The sequence below is a fragment of the Eumetopias jubatus genome, unplaced genomic scaffold (genome assembly GCF_037043125.1).
Source record: "Eumetopias jubatus isolate StellerSeaLion01/CBP00866 unplaced genomic scaffold, mEumJub1_p1.0 scaffold_2, whole genome shotgun sequence".
NCBI lineage: Eukaryota > Metazoa > Chordata > Mammalia > Carnivora > Otariidae > Eumetopias > Eumetopias jubatus.
In genome coordinates this window covers 52578331-52598130 of record NW_028274808.1, presented here as the reverse complement: position 1 = coordinate 52598130, position 19800 = coordinate 52578331, and the positions used below count along the sequence as shown (strand labels likewise).

Here is a 19800-nt window from a genome sequence, read left to right as displayed (position 1 = left end):
AATGTGATATAAATCAATGAACCAGAGTCTTGGGAACTGGGAAGACCTTCGTAAGGATCTGGCAACATGAGGCAGGGAAGGGCCAGCATTGAACCATCTATTCAGAAGCAGGTACTTTTTATACACATCATTTCATCAAACCACCACAAATCACACCATGAAATAAATTTTATTCTCCCTATTCTTATGGTTGAGGAACTGAGGCAAAAATAAGAAAGAACATTGCCCCAAATAATATAGCTAGCTAATGACAAAGCTGAGATTTAACTACAAAGCTTAATTCCTGCGAATACAAAAATGAAAACTTTTATACTTTTTTTTAAAAAGAGGAAGATCCAGAGAAGGTCATGATTTCATCATCACTTAAAAATATATATATTGTAATTGGCTTGAGGTCACAGACGTTTATAGAATTGTTTGTTCTCCAGGGTTCTTAGAACAGTCTTGAGTATATTATAAGCACTCAATGTATACTCATTAAAAGAAATCAGTCAGTGGGCTAGAGGGACTTCTGTATAAGGTTAACTAAGAAGTCTGGAACCCCTCTGTCTGGAAGGATGAAGGTAGAGATCTGATGGGACCCAAATGTAACACGGTACCCCCTTCCCTCTTAAAGATTTCCCCCCATGGCTCCAACCATCACTAATTTCCTCTTTCTTCTTCCTAACTGCCCCTAGTGTATGTATTAGCCCCAAGCACGTTGGTACTTGATCACTCAGTTTTGCATTTTACTTTGTCCTCCTGCATTGATGGCAAGGGCTGCCACTGCCTTCAGCATTAAACCTAAATTTCTGGTTTCCACCTCTCTCTCTCATCTTTCCTCTCCAGCCTTACCACTTGTCCATGCACACCCTTGTGTTGGGTTGGCCTGATCCCATGCCTGGAGCCATGGAATCCCTGTCTCACACCAACCACTCCCTCTTATATAGGTCCTTCTTGGTCATTGTGCCAATGCTTTTTCTTTTTTTAGGATTTTTATTTACTTATTTGACAGAGAGAGACACAGCGAGAGAGGGAACACAAGCAGGGGGAGTAGGAGAGGGAGAAGCAGGCTTCCCACTGAGCAGGGAGCCCCATGCGGAGCTTGATCCCAGGACCTTGGGATGATGACCTGAGCCGAAGGCAGAGGCTTAACAACTGAACCACCCAGGAATCCCTGTGCCAATGCTTTTGATTAGTTCTCTCCTCCCCCACAATGTCTTCTTTTACTCTTCTCTCCCATTTTCTCTAATCCTTTTTTTTTATTATTGCCTGTACCCATGTAATTTACACTTCAAATCAAATAAAAATACCTCAGCATGGTGCACATGCTTCTTTCTTCAATCTCATGGTTAATTTTTTTCCTTTGATTTTTTTATTGTGGTAGAATACACATAACATAAAATGTACCATCTTAGCCATTTTTAAGTTCAATGGTATAAAGTACACTCATATTTTTGTGCAACCATCGCCACCATTCAGCTCCAGGATTCATCTTGCAAAAACTAAAACTCTATATCATAGTCTTCTTGATCCACTCTCCTGTTGTCCAGTAGGTGCTTACACGCTGCCCTGTTGTCAGGTTCTCCAACAGGCTAAGCAGTTCATAGCTCAGGCCTTGACACAGGTAATTTTCTCCATCCGGAAAGCATTTTCTGTTATTACTCCCACTCCCACCCCATGGTCAACCAAAACTGTCCCTCCTCAACTTTCGGTCTCAACTTAAATGTCGCTTTCACATTGGCTTCCTGATTTCTCATGTTTCAGTAGATTCCCTACTTAAAAACCAACCAACTAACCAACAAAACACCTCTTGGGTATTTTTTAAAGCTTTTATAAATACTTCCTTGTTTTCATTTTTACAATTGTTTACTTGTTCACTGTCTGTCACTTTGACTCAACTGTAAGCTTCAGGGGGGCTACAACCATGTCTCTTTTATTCTTAGTTCCTAGTAGGGTGCCTGACATATAGTAGGCACTTAGATATTTGTTGGTGAATGAATATCCTATGTTATATTCTCTAATCTCTAATTGTTCTTTAAATTTTAGCATCACTTCAGGACTTATTTATAATGCTGTTTTGTTAACTGCTATTTGTAAGTGTCTATTTTCTGCCTTCAATGGGACTGTGGTTTGTAGAAATTATATTTTATATTTCTTTGCAACAAAGGAAGTTAGATTTTCAATAAACACTTGCTAAATTAAGTTAGACTTAATTTAATTTGGTGTCTGTCACATTCTGAAATACTATACCAGGAAACATGTCTAAAATGTGAAGGAGATACCACTGTGGGATTTCATATGACTTGGGATACCAGTGGTAATGGTCAGGGTCTGAGGTCAGCACTGAACATAAGAGCTGTGTATGCTCAAAATCATCTTTGTTTTGGAAACATCATATCAGTTTGCCAAAAGACCAATTCAGCAAGCTTTTCCTCTAGCATCAGACCAAATCTTATATCTTTGCTTGAAGATCGGAGAAAGGACTTGGCTTGAATTTGGGGGCTATATTGTAAGACAAAGACAAATCTTTATTTTTTTTATTTTTTTAAAGGTTTTATTTATTTATTTGACAGAGAGAGACACAGCGAGAGAGGGAACACAAGCAGGGGGAGTGGGTGAGGGAGAAGCAGGCTTCCCATCGAGCAGGGAGCCTGATGTGGGGCTCCATCCCAGGACCCTGGGACCATGACCTGAGCTGAAGTCAGATGCTTAATGACTGAGCCACCCAGGCGCGCTGGACAAGGACAAATCTTTAAATTCTGAAATCACGCTTGGCCTGGTAAGACAATCATGTGAGAAACTAAGGAACCAAGTTCTACTGTGGAAATTGCATATTTCCATTACCCATCTCACACTCTATGTGGAGGCATATACCCTTTCTCTGAAGTGGCCTATATGATTTGATTTGTTATTGCTTGCTCCTCATTTTCTTTTGGTTGAGCATGAATGGTGGATTTCACATAAGTGTATGTATGATGAACTTGTGCTGTACTCTGCTCATTGGGGAATTAACTCATGGATCTCATTATCCTTCCTTAGAAACATAGTGGATCAAAGTATAAGAAAGTTCAAGAAGGGTTTAAATCAATTCACAGATATCAGAATTCTTAAGAGACAGACACCTTTACAAAATACTTCTCAGTGGTGTTACTGTCCAGAAGAAATACAGATGTGCCTACCCCTTCACTCCCACATATGTCTGCAATCCTGCCTGTGTGTGCACATTCCTCACCCCACCAAAAAGACTCCTGTAAACACTTATTGTCTTTCTCTCATTCCTGTCCCTGTTCACACCATTCTCCCCACAGCTGTCATCACCCTGTAGGTAATCGTTTGAACTAGTTTCTTTGCTATCTTTCTTGAATTGCTTTATGCAAACACAAGAAAATAGGAATAGATAACCTTCTGCTCCTTCCCTTTTACAGAAAACATAACATGCTTTATTGTTTTGCACCTTACTCTTTTTATATAACAAGGTGTTCTGTAACTCTTTCTATATCATTAAAAAAAACCCCATAAATTTTCAATATCACTGCATAGTATTTTGTCATGTGGATGTGCTACAATTTAACTAGTATTCTTTTGGACTGACACTTGGGTTTTTTTCTCCTCATTTTTCTTCCTATTATAAACAATAAACAATGCTACATGTATAACCTTGTCCACATGTAATTTCTGACATGTGCATATTTATCTGTAGGATAAATTCCCATAAGAGGGACTGCTGTCTCCGAGGATGACTGCATTTGTAATTTTGATAGATTGTGCCATATTCCCTTCCACAGATATTGTACCATTTTGTAATACTAGCATGAATGTATGAAAGTGCTCACTCAAATTGCAATTCTTAAAATCAAATATAGAAATGGAGCTTTTAGGGATAATGGGTTCCATGAGCTTACTCCATGCTCAAAGAAGTCTTATTTCTATAAAACAATAGACATAAGTAATAAAATTGATAAGGATGATACCCACCTACTGGCTTTGAGGCTTTACCCAGGCTCAAATTAGGAAAACCTGGTGAAGAATGTGTGAGGAAGCCCCTTCATTATGCTTTTTTGGGGGCAAATCCCCATGCTGTAATTCAAGTATTCTGTCTCCCTAACATGTATCAGCATCAAAACGGGGCCCCTCTAATGACTAGAACAGTAAGACTGACTTCATTTCAAGAGGCCAATAGCTGCCTGGCCCAGGACAATGGAAGGGTAAGTGGTTTAGGCTTTGGAATTAGACCTGCTTAGATTCTAATCCATTAGCTGCCTTACCTCCTATGGGTGTGACTCTGGGTAAGTCATTTGGGAGACTGGAGGCTGTTTCCTGGCCATTAAAATGGGGATACTTGTATCCATGTCTTTTTGGACTGTTGTAAGATTAACAGGAATGATGTTTGGGACAGTGTCTAATATATAATAGCATTTAACACTAAATTTCCCTTTTGCCTTTCTGAAAGTAGCAGAGAATTGGGAAGAAAAACCCCAAAGGTCTCTCTCAACCTGAAACTGTGTGCCACAACTTCCATATGTTAAATCTGTCTTACCTTACTCATAGAAGAGGCTCTAAAAATCTATTTACTATTATATTGCATGTAATTCTAACATGCTTTGTGGTTTGACTTCCCAGCCTATGTCAAAGTGGAAGTAAAAGGAGCCAAAGTTGTTAACTGACTGAACTACAAAAAAGCAGAGATTTTTTTTAAAAAGATGTTATTTAGAAACAACAAGAACAAAAGTATCCAGTAGGCCTGGGTGGCTCCTTAGTAGGCTCATGGATAGACAGAGCCTCTTAGCATAAGGCTACCTTAAGGTCAAATCATTAAGAAAAGGTTAACTGGTGTGCTCTTAAGAAAGCAGACCAGTGATCAAGAATTTCTTTTTATTTATTTCTTCCCTGTTTACTAAAGAATCAAGGTATCTCTGTAATACATCAATTGTTTTATAAAGATTTACATCATCAAATGTAAAATACAATTTTTTGGAGAGGGCATTTGAAAGGGTAAATTTCAGTTATCTCAAAAATTAATTCAATTCACTTATTTGACCAAAATTTATTGAGTGCTCACTATGTGTTCAGCATGTTGCTAAGCTCTGGACTTATTTGGCATGCCTAATTGCCCCAAAATTCTGGGTAAAAAAAAAAAATTATTCATAGCACAGTCCAAATTTATGTTAACCTTTCAATGAGTCTTCATGATAGCCTTATTAACATTGTAACTAATTTTAACTTTAGAACCTTCTAGGTTCCACAATGTATCCCTTCCACGGAAGTCAGAATGATAAAATTGTTGAAACAGCAAATGTAAAGTTGAAATCACTTGATAGTCTGCAAATCTTCTATATCTACGTGAAATTTCAATTGTGATAAACTCTTTTGATTCAGTCTCATTTGTCAGCTTTATACAGTGAGTGTAATTTACTTAGCTAATTTCACTAGTATATTATGTTCTTTCAGGGCACAGAGAAATAGGAATCATAAATATGTCATTGCTGCCTGTTTTGTATCTCATTTCATAGCCTCACAGGCTTAAACAGAGAAAATATACTTGAAAACACAAAATCATTGTACCTGTTTCCTAGAAGTTTTTAAAAAATGCCTTCATTTATTAGAGTTACCAAATATACTGAATGACAGAATTTAAGTAACTGTGTGTTGGTACTATTCAAACATAATCATGATAGCAATAATAATAGAAATAGCAGTTATCATTTATTTAGTATTTACTACCTACCAGGTATCATGTTGATAGTTTCAAATGGATTACCTCTTTAAATTCACCCAACAACTTTTCAGAGAAGGCGCGTTATTATTTCCATGATACAATGGAGGAAACTGAGGTTTCAGGAGGTTATCTTGTTCACATTATTCATGTTAAAGAACAAAAATTCAACCATGTAAATGTAAAGATCTAATTAGTTTTATTAAATGATTCATGAATTGCGCAGCATCTCATCTAGCAAGTAGAGGGGAGCTCCAAGGAGTTCTACAGAATGGAAGGTTTTTATAGAAGGAGGGTGGGCAAGAAAGTTACTAGCAAAAGAAAAGAATGAGTTGTACCAGGCAAGGTCACTTTGCCTTAGCTGCAAGGGCAGGGGTTCTTATTAGGTAGATTACTTCATATTCCTTTGGGGGATGGAGAGGGTCCATGTGACAAATTACTCTATTGGTATTGCTCAGAAAATTTCTGACTGACTAGTTAAGACCACATTTCTGGGGGAGGTTGAAACTGCAGTCAGATATTAAGCCTTGGTTTGGTGACTTGGCCAGAGTGATGCCATTTTGGGCCTTTGGTTTCCTTTTTACCATTCACATTATTATTTTAGTGGAACTGGGATCCAGACCTAGGCAGTCCTAATCTACACTTAATCTGTCTTTCTAAAATATTATTAATTCAAATTCCGTAAAGAAATAGAATGCCACCTACATGAGGAAGTATCCTTACCTGCCGGCTATCAGTTTTACTACCGTAGGAACAAAGAGGCTTAAATCATAAAATGAAATAAAAGGATACAGTTATGTGACTTGTTTCCAAAAGTAGATTTTGGAACTACTTCTCCCCTTTTCCCCTCACCTCTCTCCCCAGTGGCTGGGGTAAAAATTCTCTGAGTTCTTTCTTTCTCTGACAGAGAGAGAGACACAGTGAGAGAGGGAACACAGGCAAGGGTGTGGGAGAGGGAGAAGCAGGCTTCCCGCCGAGCAGAGGGCTCAATGCGGGGCTCGATGCAGGGCTCGATTCTGGGACCCTGGGATCATGACCTGAGCCGAAGGCAGACGCTTAGCCACTGAGCCACCCAGGTGCCCCTCTATGAGTGCTTTCTATAAAGTCTTTATAGTATTTACCTTGACATAAATACTCATGAAAAGTTGTGTCCTAAAATATGGAATCCTTGTTTGCCCTGCCACCCCAATTAACTAGGTGCTATAGTGTTAAATACCATATACCTCAAAATAATACTGAAAATTTCAAAGGCACCTTTCTTCCACAGAACGTCAGTGCAAATACTACCTAATTTGTCCTCAGCATTCCAAAGAAAATTATGGTATTCTTAGGTTTCACTGAAGAGAGAAGTAGACAGAATCAGAAAAAATGAGTATGAAAATCTGGTGAGGTTAAGGAGAGAATTCAGGATTTAAAACACTTTCTTTTTTCTTTTTTTAACTTCAATATGTTTCTTTCACTTGATCAGTAACAACTGTAACCATGTAGTTTGCTTTGCCTGACTTCAAATATACTTTCACTAGAAGATCATTGTAATTTAAATCCACTCAGTGGTGCTTTGCTTTTGTAATTTGTTAAGATTAAGTAGTATACCTTGCACCTGTTTTAATGATACTGCACATTGATAACATTTTTACTCATTTAAAGCCATGTTTACTGATAGAGCTTTAGGACCAAAAAAATTCTAAAAGGCAGGCTTCACACATTCAAATAACTTGAACAAGTAATTGATATAGCTTAAACCCTGGCTAGTTCTGAATTTTACAAGTTAAGGTCACATAACCTTAAAATCATGTACTTAAAAAAAAAGTTGGTAGAAATACATTCCAGTGATGAAGAAAATATTCAAGGTCACTAATGCCAATTCAATCTTCTCTCCGACGTTCAAGATGCATAGGCTGACTTTTAACTGGACTTTGGAGTTTTCTTAAGGGAATGATGGAAACTTTATTACTAAAGATGGTAAAGTCGTCAGTAACAGAAAATCAGGGGGTCAACAGAGGAGGGAAGGTGTCCAAATACAAGTGAGAATCAGTAAATTGTATGTGGGAATCTAAACTGACTTATGTAATTTCTCAAGACCCCCCAAATAAGAAAAGAGTAAAAGAATTTTGAAAGGGAAAAAAAAAAAAAACCCAAAACAACCAAAGAGGTGAGGCACAGCCATTTTGATGTTGGGGGGGTGCCTAACTACTCAATGAGGTCATCCTATCTCCCGGAAGTGACACGTAATCACCTGCTTTGCACTAGCTCCGCCCCTTCCCTCAGAGGTCCCGCCCCTCCGCCAGCAGCCGGGAGGGTGTTAGGGGGCGTTTCTCCAGGAGGAAAGCTGTGAGCTGCGACGCTGAGGAAGGGGACCCCAAAACGTCTGGCACTGCCCCCTCCAGGGATCACTTTGGACCGCATCACTCGGCCCAGCGGGATTCAGAAACGCCGAGGGGTCAACCTGATGGGTTTCGGGGTCAACGGAAGAGGGGAAGGGGAGCCCTGGCGGGGAGAACCCCCCGGTCCCCCGCCCAGCAGCTGAGGCACAGGAGGGCGGCCATCTTGGCCGGGAGGGTAGGGCTGGGGAGCTGCGGGCGCCGTGCGATTGGGGGGCTCGCCCGGAAGTGACGCCAACTACCCGGAAGCGGAGGGGGTTCCCTGGCCCACTCCCCCCTCGTTCGTTTGCTCCCCCGCTTCCTCCCCGCCCCCCTTCCTCTCCATTCGTTTCCCCCCCCTCCCCGTTCCCTGCCTTCTTCCCCCCCCCACCCGTCCCTCCCCCCCCAACCTCCGGAGCTGGGAAGAGAGTCAAGATGGCGGCGAAATCCGATGGCGGTGGCGTGGGGGTGGGCTTCGCCCAGCTGCACAACCTGGACGAGGCGGTGGGCAGCGGCGGCGAGGAGGACGGGGAGCCCGGGGGAGGCGGCTGCGGCGGCGGCGGCGACGGCAGCGAGCCCGGCGAGAGCAGCTCGCTGCACATCTGCCACTGCTGCAACACCTCCTCGTGCTACTGGGGCTGCCGCTCCGCCTGCCTGCGCTCCCTCCTGGGCAAGAAGCCGCGCCGCAGCGCCGCCGCCGCCGCCGCCGACGGGGGGGACCAGCCGCTGCAGCCGCCCGCGGCCGCCGGCGCAGACCACGACCACCCGACGCCTGCCACTCGACCGCAACCGCCGCCGCCGCAGGTGGAGCGGCCGTGGCTCGACTGCCTGTGGATCGTGCTGGCGCTGCTGGTCTTCTTCGGGGACGTGGGCACCGACCTGTGGCTGGCCCTCGACTACTACCGCAAGGGGGACTACGGCTTCTTCGGGCTGACCCTCTTCTTCGTGCTGGTGCCGTCGCTGCTGGTGCAGAGCCTGAGCTTCCGCTGGTTCGTGCAGGACTACACGGGCGGCGGGCTGGGCGCCGTGGAGGGGCTCAGCAGCCGGGGCCCCCCCATGATGGGGGCCGGCTATGGCCACGGCGCGGCCCGCGGCGGCCCGGGCGTGGGGGGCTCGGCCACGCCGGGGGCGCAGCGCCTGTGCCGCCTCTCCGTGTGGATCTGGCAGTCGGTCATCCACCTGCTGCAGATGGGGCAGGTGTGGAGGTAAGAGCACTGCGGGGGTGGGGGCGGGGGTCTGGGCAGCCGGCCCTGCGGAGGGCCCCGCGGGCGAGACCAGAGCCCTCCGAGCGCGTTCCGGCCTCGAGGTGCCTCGCAGTTGGGCCCCTCGGACGGGTCTGGCCCGGGGTCTTGAAGGAGGGGTTTGCCGCGCACTTCCCCTGGCGTCTCAAAAAGACCATCGTTTTGATCTGGATCCCTGGCCACGCCTTTTGGCCCTGGGAGGCCCCAGCCCCGCTGTTTGTCTGTCTTCTTCCCGGGTCCGCACTTACCCGAGACCCTGCCTCATCCTTTCCTTTCCTCACATCTCTGTAGACCTTTGTATTCCCGTTGTCCCTTTCCCCTGTGTCCCAAGGTAACCAGCCGTTAGCGCTTTTTATCTGCACCCCAGCTCGTCTCCTGGGGGGAACCTTCCTTCTTCCAGCCGGGTTTGCACTCGGTTTTGTCCCCCGGTGAGACATCTTCCCCTCTTCCCCCGTCTTCTCTCCGCAGTGGCCTGTGTGGGGCCCTGCCTCTCCTTTGAGCGCTCCTTTATTCCACGCCCCCTCCCCCCCTTCCTGCAATCCCATCCCCTGCAAATGACTCCAAACCGCTGCCCTTCTTGAAGGGAAAACGACTTTTTTTTCCTTCTCTTTTTTTTCTGGATTAGACGTGCCCTTTTCTTGGTGACAGGTAAAATAATGTAGGGTCTGGTGGGTGTAAGCGTTTGTTTTTAACTCTCACCTCCGGCAAGTCAGCCACCTGGACACCTATTCTGGAGGAACATTGTTTTCGGTAGCCAGGCCAGCGCTAGGTGATCTATGTTTACACAAGCCCAAGCTTGGCCCTGCGGCCCTTTTCTCTTTTGTAAATTTCCCCTGTGCCTGGTGAGTCCCTCAAAAACCACTTGCAGATGTTCTTTTGGCTACTAACCTTAACTGGCTAAGCCAAGGAAATGATCCCCTTAAAATCTCGGTAAATCTGTGCCCTCCAACTTAAATCAGCTTGAGTGTGTTCTGGAAACTGAGTTTGTAGGTAAACATTTGCAAGAGAAACAAATCTTAACTGAAGATAAATTACACAGAGCTCTTCAGGTACATCGCTTCTGTGAGAAGACATTTTGCCTGGACTGCCCAGAGTTCTGCACCTGGTAGGAGATTTTAGTTCTCTGTATTTCAGTTAACCGAGATGTACTTAGGTTAACTGAGGTAAAAGTTCATTGTCTTTTGAATTGTTTGTCCAAATCTCTCTTCACAGTTTTAAATAAAAACGTTTAGAAAGCAGGCGGTTGAATTAAGTCAAATCATGAGAGTGAGTGCAAGAACTTTGTCCTGTAGAATTTATATGCAGATTAAGGATGGGGGATGAGTGAGTGGTTCTTGATTTTCCTGGTGCTCCCAGGCTTGTTTATTGGTCTTCCTAGATTGAACCAAGCAGCTCCCCCCCCCCCCCCAGCTTATTTGTCTGCAAATAATTGGTTTCCTGCTGATAAGTTTATAAGAAGGGGGTAAGGGGATAAAATAGGAAAAAAAAAAGATTAACTTTTGGCAATTGTGAGTGTAGCTTGGGGTCAAGTAAAATTTTGAAACATGTTTTGAATTTGAAATCTTAAATCTAAAAACATCCCTTAACACCCAAATCCATATTGAATCAGAGGTAGTGTGTTTGATACTGGGGATACTTTTTTTGGTCTCTTGCAGGTTGGTAAGATGCAAAAGAATGAAGGGGGAGAGGGACAAGAAGAATGGGGAAGAGAAAGATTTTGAAATACTAGTAAAATTTAACAGCATATATTTAGTAACTACATTTCTTCTAAACAACCTAAAGTCTATCTCTCCCTGTCTTCCGACTCCTCTAAGTGTAGGCAGTCAGAATCTTGGTGTCAGGTTAAAGTTCCTGAGAGAATGGTTTCTAATGTAATCCATCCTAGATATTTATTAGCAGTAAGCTTTTTGGACATAATGAAATGGAGTTCAGTTTCACAAATTTTGTAGGCAGAACAATTCCCCCCCGCTGATCTCAGTTGTATTTGGGCAAAGTAAGAAGTCCAGATTTTGGAACAAACTGAAAAGCACATTTTAAGTGTAAATTTAGGTTTTATAGTTGTTTAAAATAGGGTAGTATATTTGTTTCCCAGATATTCATTGAACTGTCAAGATTTGTAGTGGCATACAAATATTTTAAAAAGATGCCTGTGATTTTACTATGTTTAAATTTTTTTTTCAAGATTAGAATATATGTCTAAATATTTCATAAAGTTTTGAAAGTATGAAGTATTCAGAGGTATCTGAATTCAGTTAAGTTATTCCAACATAGCTATACTTCAAAAGAAATATTTGCTAAGGAAGGAATTATTTATGTCAGTTTTTTTCAGAAAGCTGCTTTTGCTTGAAATATTCCAGGAGCAGGGTCTTCTCTTTACTACCTGCTAGGCATGTGGCTTACATGCAGATCATTCATATGAAGTGCTTTAAAGAAAGATTTTTATCTTTGTTTTTGTTTGAATTTCTTGGCAAATAGTTACTTATCAGTGTTTATAACTGTACATCATCTCAGTTTTTACTGCAGATTTTTGGGGGTTACAGTTCCCTTAATTATATTTGCTACTTAAATTTTGCTATTTTATGTGGTCATGTGAAAGAAAGGTTAAGGCCTAGGAATTATATCATTGATTTGGGCCACATTTCTAAGAAAAGATACTGGGAAAGTTGTATTTTGTTAAACCTGATTGCACTAAACCACAAATACCTGTCTCTTCACATGCCTTTTTTTTTTTTTAACGTAAAATTTCTGACTCTTGCTTGGACAAGTCCCAGTGCTCATCTAAGAGAATTTAGTTTTTCTTGATAGTAAGGTGGTAAACTTCTCTGTGTGATGCCTTTCCTGTCAGGATGGAGCATATTTGATAGCTGTTTCACCAAATGAGTTTACAGAATATAAGAAAATATTTTTGGCTAGGCCAGAATTGGAGCATGGAAGAATAGTTGTCTGTAGGATGATTTGGTTTCATGACCCTCCTTTTGCAGCGTATTAGTGTGTGATTAAGGTCTGTTTAATGCATGCTTGACCCTCACTAATTACTTAGCTGTAGCTTACGGTGTAGCTTTATGTACTCTATTTTTCAGGTGCTTTTCCCAGGTTTAGAAGGTATATATATATATATGAGTCACTCATAACAGGAATATGAGTCACACTGGGCTTCAGTTTAGTGAAAGTGTTGTTATTAGAAAGTGTGATCATTTTCTTGGAGGGTTAGACCTTAGAAACAGTTTGATTTGGTTTGTATATTTGCACTGTTTTTAAGTTTTTTCCTTCAGTGTACTGGCCTTTCTTTGCTTCTATGCTACCTTCAGAGGGTGGTGAGTGTGTTGGCACTTCCCTGCAGTCGTGAAGCAACAGTTCTTTGACCGAAATTTCATCTCATGTCATGATGTCCCAGCCAGATCATTAATCTCTCTTATTTATTTTTATGAGTGTGTTTATACCCTTCTATTTCACAAAGTGAAAGAGGAATTTATGTAAAATTCTAATAGTATTAGCTATTTTTAAAGTGAACATCTGCCACCCTTTCTCTTGGGAGATGTGGGGTGGAGGGTTGCCTTCAAGGGAGAAGAAAGAAAAAGGCATTTCACATATCATAATGGCCCCATCACATCTATGAACAGTCAAAAACTTTGTTTTTCCCAATTTTTTATTTTCTTCAAGATTTATTTATTTGTGGGGCGCCTGGGTGGCTCAGTTGGTTAAGCGACTGCCTTCGGCTCAGGTCATGATCCTGGAGTCCCGGGATCGAGTCCCGCATCGGGCTCCCTGCTCGGCAGGGAGTCTGCTTCTCCCTCTGACCCTCTTCCCTCTCGTGCTCTCTATCTCTCATTCTCTCTCTCTCAAATAAATAAATAAATAAAATCTTTAAAAAAAAAAAGATTTATTTATTTGTTTGTTTTGGGGGGGAATGGGAAGGGAGGGAGCACCAGGAGGGGCAGAGGGAGAGGGAGAGAGAAACTTTAGTAAACTCCTCACTGAGCATGGAGCCCTACACAGGGCCCGATCTCACAACCCTGAGATCATTACTTGAGCCAAAACCAAGAGTCAGATGGTTAAATGACTGTGCCACCCAGCCCCCCCCCCCCATTTTTTCTGCTTTAAGACTGGCATAATGTAGGGACAGAGCTCTGTGAATCAGCAGCAAATGTTGCTAGGCTGGTGAAGATGCTTTATCATTACTCCTTCTTCACCTCCCCCCCCCCCCCATATATAGGGATACTAGACATATTAAGGGCTGAATCTTTTGGAATAGTGGTTCTTAACTTTGGCTGAGAATAGAACCTACTATAGCTTTAAAAAAGAAAAAGAACATACTGAAGGTCCCAGGGTGGGACCCACGCAAGCTTATTTTTAGAAGCTCCACAGGTGATTACATGGGCAGCCAGGCTTGAGAAACACTTTTAGAATTGTTTCAGTTTATTCCATTGGAGATTGTTGTTGAATTTGTGTTCCTAATAAATATGATGGAACAATTGGGAATGGAATGATGTACTATTAAGTTTGGTTCCTGGACACACTGTAACAAAAAAGACTTACTTTGGAAACATGAGTGTCTGAAACAGTATTTGGAGCTGTTGCAAGTGTATGTACTTGTGATACTCTGTTTTTTTCCTTGAGCTGAGTATGGATCTTATTCTAAAAGGATTCCTAAATTGAAAGCAGTCTTCAGTAAATGTAGCCCACTTCTTTGCCTTGTGTGTGATCCAAGTAGTACTTTATGATTATGTTTCATGTAAAAGGTATATTCATTTTAATTTTGAAATGATTCTCGAGTAGGCTTGAGGTAAACGTAACTGGGCTTACAAGAGGTGTTGGACTAAGTGATCTATAATCTTCTAGCTCTAAGATTTTGTGATTTAGGAATGGAAATGTTATCTTAGAAGTAAGGAAATTTCATTTGTCTGGGGCCAGAGTACCAGTCACAGTGAAGATGAAGATTGTATACATGTATTTGTGCGCGTGTGTGTGTGTGTGTGTGTGTGTGTGTAGGTGGCTTTATATATCTGCTTATTACTAGATGGCATCTCAATATTTTAAAAATAATTTTTAAAATTTTATCTGTAAGTGTAATGGCATTCTGGTTCAAAAGAAACTCAGTGGGGTTTTTTTGAGGGTAAACTTAAGAAAAATTGATCTGAGAAAGGTAAATGTTTTCGTGTAATCAAAAAAACTTGTTGAAAAATGTTGAGACCAGAAAAAATCAGAAAATGAATGTGCTGTAGTGTCAGTAATTAGAACAATGTGTGGCTGGCAGAGGAATTAGGCATATAGGTAGTGAAGCAGAATAAAGACTGAAGTAAATAAACAGGTTTGTGGGAATTAAGCAGATAGATAATAAAGCATTTCTAATCCATGAGTGGAAGAGGGGTTACTTAACAAATGATACTGGGGCAAACGACTACCCACATGGGGGAAGAATTGATCTCTACGTTATATAAACAACACTTCTAAAAGAATTAAAGATGTAAACAGAAGGTATTAAACCTAAAGGAAAATGTAGAATAATAATTTTATAATTTTGCAGTGGGCAAGCCCCTTTGATTCCATCAAAGAAAAAAAAAAGGACAGCTATAACAGCATAAAGTTGTCTCATCTAGTCATCCTTTCCCCTTCCCACCACCACCTGAAAAATCATAGAAATACATGATGAGGGGAGGAGTTACATATTTAGATAAAGAACCACTTCCTAAAGGAGAGTGACTATGAAGAGAGCCATCTCTGAAGAGTATTTCTCATTTTTGAGAGATTAGAAACAGTAATACTTGACATTTATGGTGAGTTTTCAAGGGAAGGTGATGAAAAAAATGGCAGGCTTTGAGTAACATTACAACTAGTGATGAAGGATAGGATTTCCAGAATGATCCAGAAACAAAGCATCAGACTCTGTATGAGAGAAGTCTAGCATTCTGGAAATCTGGTAGGCACATGTCAGAAGTTACAAGCAGTTCATTTCTGTCTTTTAACATTATTTGCTTTGATTTTCCAAACTTTATCTAAAGTTAGGCTTATGTAACTGATAAATTCTGGACCATTGCAAACTGTGTCTTACATGTCGTTGCCATTTTCACCCTGAGCTGGTTGCTTTACAGTGTTCTCTGCAAACAAGTTTATGGCTAACACTTACTGCCCTTGATGTTCTATTTACCTACTTTCTTCTAGTTAGAATTCTATTTACCTGTTTTCTTCTAGTTAGAATTCTGGATTTCTTATTTGTCTCGAAAAGTTAAAATTTAAAAAAGGTCATGAATATGTAGCCTCATTTTAAAAAGTTCAGTGACTTTTGACATTTGATTAAAGACAACCCACTATTTATTGTTATTGGAGATTTTTTTTTTTAAAGGACAAGACATATGTAGCATGGTATAAAGGGAACACTGGAGTTAAGAAATCATAGTTTATCATTCTGCAAGTTACAAAAAAAATCTTTGGCCTTAATTTTCTCATATTTATCAAATGAGGAGTTGAAGGTAGTGATCTTTAAGGTCTCTTCAATTTTGAAAAGTTTATTATGCTCTATAGCATATCTATTAGCACTCTGAAGTTTTAAAGAAAAAATTTCATGCTCTAGTTAGAACAAATAAAATATTTTAAAATGTATAGATTTCCCAGGAACTGCTTTGAAATTTTACCATGTGTTATTTTGATGTACTAAACACATTATTTTCAATAACTTTGCTACCTGTAGAGGCATTTTATGTCTTTCTGTAGTTAATGTTAAAATTTATTGAAGTTTAGACTTTCTGAGAAATGTGTTGTACTGGTTTATTAGCTGATTTTGTGAATTTACAATTTCAGCTAAAATTAGTCTTTTTAAAATGTTCATTCTTTGTAATCATCTGTTTTAAATTTTTTACTGTTAGATTAAGCTAAAGCAATGCATATATCTAAGTTATATATTTTGGAGGTATTCTGAATTGCTTACTAAGATTAATTTCTTTACTGGGGAGGAACCTCAAAATCACCATCTGCAATTTATTATTTGGTATGTATTCTCTAACTTCGAAAAACTAGTGTTTGTAATTTTTTTTTTTTTTTTTTTTTGATGATCGCTTCCATGTCAGTTGTGAGCTGTTTTAGGAAATAATTCTAAGTGAATTTTGTTTTTGTTTTTCTTAGATTAAGGTATAGGTACTTTTTTGGTTCCAGATGTATTTCTTTCTTTCTATCTTTCTGTTTTTTTAAACATTTTTATTTATTTAATAGAGAGAGAGAGAGAGACAGCGAGAGAGGGAACACAAGCAGGGTGACTGGGAGAGGGAGAAGCAGGCTTCCCACTGAGCAGGGAACCCGATGTGGGGCTCAATCCCAGGACCCTGGGATCATGACCTGAGCTGAAGGCAGTCACTTAACCGACTGAGCCACCCAGGCACCCCCCAGATGTATTTCTGGGTTTTGCTTGGAGGTCTCACTGAATATTGTTACAATGACATTGATACATTTCTACTTAAGATTCAACTTTAGATTTTTCTTTGTGTTTAATGTGGGTAGATCTTGGCATATTACATTATTTTAACACATCTTAAAACAAACCACTATATCCTAAGGTATTTTGCATATTGATAACAAAGTTTCGTATATATCACTTTTATTTCAAAATACCAGTTTTTAAAATAACTTTTTTATCAAGGAATAATTGACATATAATGTTTCATTAATTTCAGGTATACAACAGAATAATTTGATATCTCTGCTGTACATTACATTTCTGTGTCACATGTATTTATAACTGTAAGATTGTGCTCTTAATCCCCTTCACCTATATTATCCATCTCTGTTCTCTGTATCTGACCCTTTTTCTGTTTTGTTTTTTACTTTCCACATATATAAGTGAAATCATTGACTTATTTCCTTAGCATAATACCTTAGGGTCCATCCATGTTGTCACAAATGGCAAGATTTCATTTTTTATGGCTGGGTAGTACACCACATCTTGTCTATCCATTCATCTATTGATGGATACTTAGGTTGCTTCCATATCTTGGCTATTATAAATAATCCTTTCATGAACATAGGGATGTATATGTCTTTTCAAGATGTTTTTGTTTCGTAGTGTTTTTGTTTTCTTTGGATGCATACCTAGAACTGGAATTGCTGGATTATATGGTAATTGTTTTTAATTTTTTTTTCTGTTTTTAATTCTTTGGGGGAACCTCTATACTGTTTTCCACAGTAGCTGCACCAATTTACATTCCTACCAACAGTGCATGTGGGTTCCCTTTTCTCCACATCCTCACCAACACTTGTTTTTTCTTGTCTTTTTGATAATAACCATTCTAACAGGCGTGAGGTGATATCTCATTGTGGTTTTAATTTGCATTTCCCTGATGATTAGTGAAATTGCTCATCTTTTCCTGTGCCTGTTGGCCATCTGTGTGTCTTTGGAAAAATGTCTATTCAGGGCCTCTATTTTTTAATTGGAGTGTTTGTTTATCTTTTTAAATATTAAGTTGTAGGAGTTCTTTATATATTTTAGATGTTAGCCCCTTATTGACTATATCATTTCTGACTATCTTCTCTTATTGCCTTTTCATTTTGTTGGTGGTTTCCATTGCTATGTAAAAGCCTTTTAGTTTGATGTAGTCCTCTTTGTACAAAAGCTTTTTAGTTTGTTATAATCAAAACTTTTGAGTGCAATTTTTTTTTTTTTAATGGCGAGGATGCTATTTCTGTTTTATTTTGGTTATCAATTTATAGAGCATGGACTATATGCTCATTACCCATTTCTAGGAAGAAATTTGAATATTCAGTTCACAGAAAGATAAGCAAGTTTTCTTTACAGCACTCCTGGAAGGGAAGTAGAGTTGATTATTATTGTTTACCTTGGGGAGATGCTCTCAAGGAATCATAGGTACATGAAATAGAAACTTCCTCTTTTAACCATTATGCCCCCTTTTCAGTCCACCTTAAATATACTGGACACATGAAGAAAGATGGCAAAGGTGAGGAAGATCCCAAATTCATGGCTTGGGAAGCCTGCCAATAAAATAGAGCTGGCAGAGAATTAACCCAAGCCCTCCCAGACAGCAGACAGACTCTTACTTTGTTCTTCAACTGTGTTTCTTAGAGTGGTCAGAGAACATCTTGTATTTTAGGATAGGCCCAGGGCTAGTTAAAATGCAGATTTGTGGGCTTACTACACTACATGTTTAAGGAATTAGAGTCTTAGGGAGTTGGGCCAGGGAATGTGTATTTTTTCTTGTCTTCATTATGGAAACTTTTAAGCATACAGAGAAATAGAAAGGATAGTGTATTGAACACCTGTTACCATCTACCTGGTTTCAGTAACATAGATATTTTTGTCGGCATGTGTTTGTGTATGTAACATGTTATGAGATTGCACCTCTCTATATTTCAAATACTAAATAATTAGAATAATTTTACATAGCTGTAATGCCATTATGCCATCTAAGAAAATTAACAATAATTCAGTAATTATTCCATAATGTTATAAAATCATGTAATAGCTGCTTCATATTCACATTTGCCTATTTGTCCCCAAAACAATTTTTTTATAGGTTTTCTCCCCTCTAACAGGGATTTAATAAAAATTCACACATTGCTTTTGTTTCTGTGACTCTAGAACAATTCTCTTAATTTTTTTTTTTTTCCCCTCATGACATTGACTTTTGCAGAGTCTAGGCCAGTTCTCGTATGTTCCATATTTTAGATTGCTTAATTGTTTTTTTTTCAAGTGTTGTCTGACTTATGTGTGTTGTCTGGGTAAACTTGAAGGTGCATCTAGGTGCTTGGTTTTATTCAGGCTACGTATTTTTGCCCCAAATACTGCTTCCTATTTCTTATTTGCATTCTATCAGTAGGCACATGTTCCTGGTTTGTCGCACTATTAGTGGTGCTAAGTTTTATCTTCTGGTTAAGATCCTGACTGCCAGATTTTTCCCTATAAAGGTACATTTTCCCCTTTGCAATCAGTAATTCGTGGGGTAATAGTTTGGCAAGGTGTTAGTGTTCTGTCTCCTAGCAACCCTTTACCTACTAGCATTAGTCATTGAAAATCCTTGCCTGTTATCAATTATGAAATTATTGGTGTGAGGTGGGATTTGTATTTTAAACAAGCTCCCTAGTAATTCTTACCATCTTTATTTTTATTTATTTGTTTATTTTCTAAAAGATTTTATTTATTTATTTGAGAGAGAGAGTGACAGCAAGAATACCAGCAGGGGAAGGGGCAGAGGGAGAAGCAGACTCCCTGCTGAGTAGGGAGCCTGCCATCACGGGGCTCCATCTCAGGACTCTGAGATCATGACCTGAGCTGAAGTTAGATGCTTAATCCACTGAGCCACCCAGGCAACCCTCTTATCTTCTTTAAAGTTTGAGAGCCATCGCTCTAGTGGAATCAGTATTTGAGAGTAAAGAAAACAAAAATCCGTCCTGAAGAAGTTAGTATGAATCTGGGCCCTGATGGGTTTTCAATGGGTTTTCAATAGACAGTTTAAGCATTATGCTAGTTTTGGAGGAACAAAATTAAAGCATGCCCCGTGTGTTT

The 19800-nt window shown here is 40.1% G+C and overlaps 1 protein-coding gene across 1 annotated transcript in view; it reads left to right on the top strand.

Moving 5' to 3' along the window:
* Positions 1–8490: 8490 nt before the first annotated feature.
* XKR6 (XK related 6) overlaps positions 8491–19800 on the top strand; it is a 316873-nt gene continuing 305563 nt past the window's right edge. Inside the window, exon 1 of the mRNA XM_028114213.2 lies at positions 8491–9260. Coding sequence (XP_027970014.2) covers positions 8491–9260 — 770 coding nt within the window. The remainder of the gene's footprint in view (positions 9261–19800) is intronic.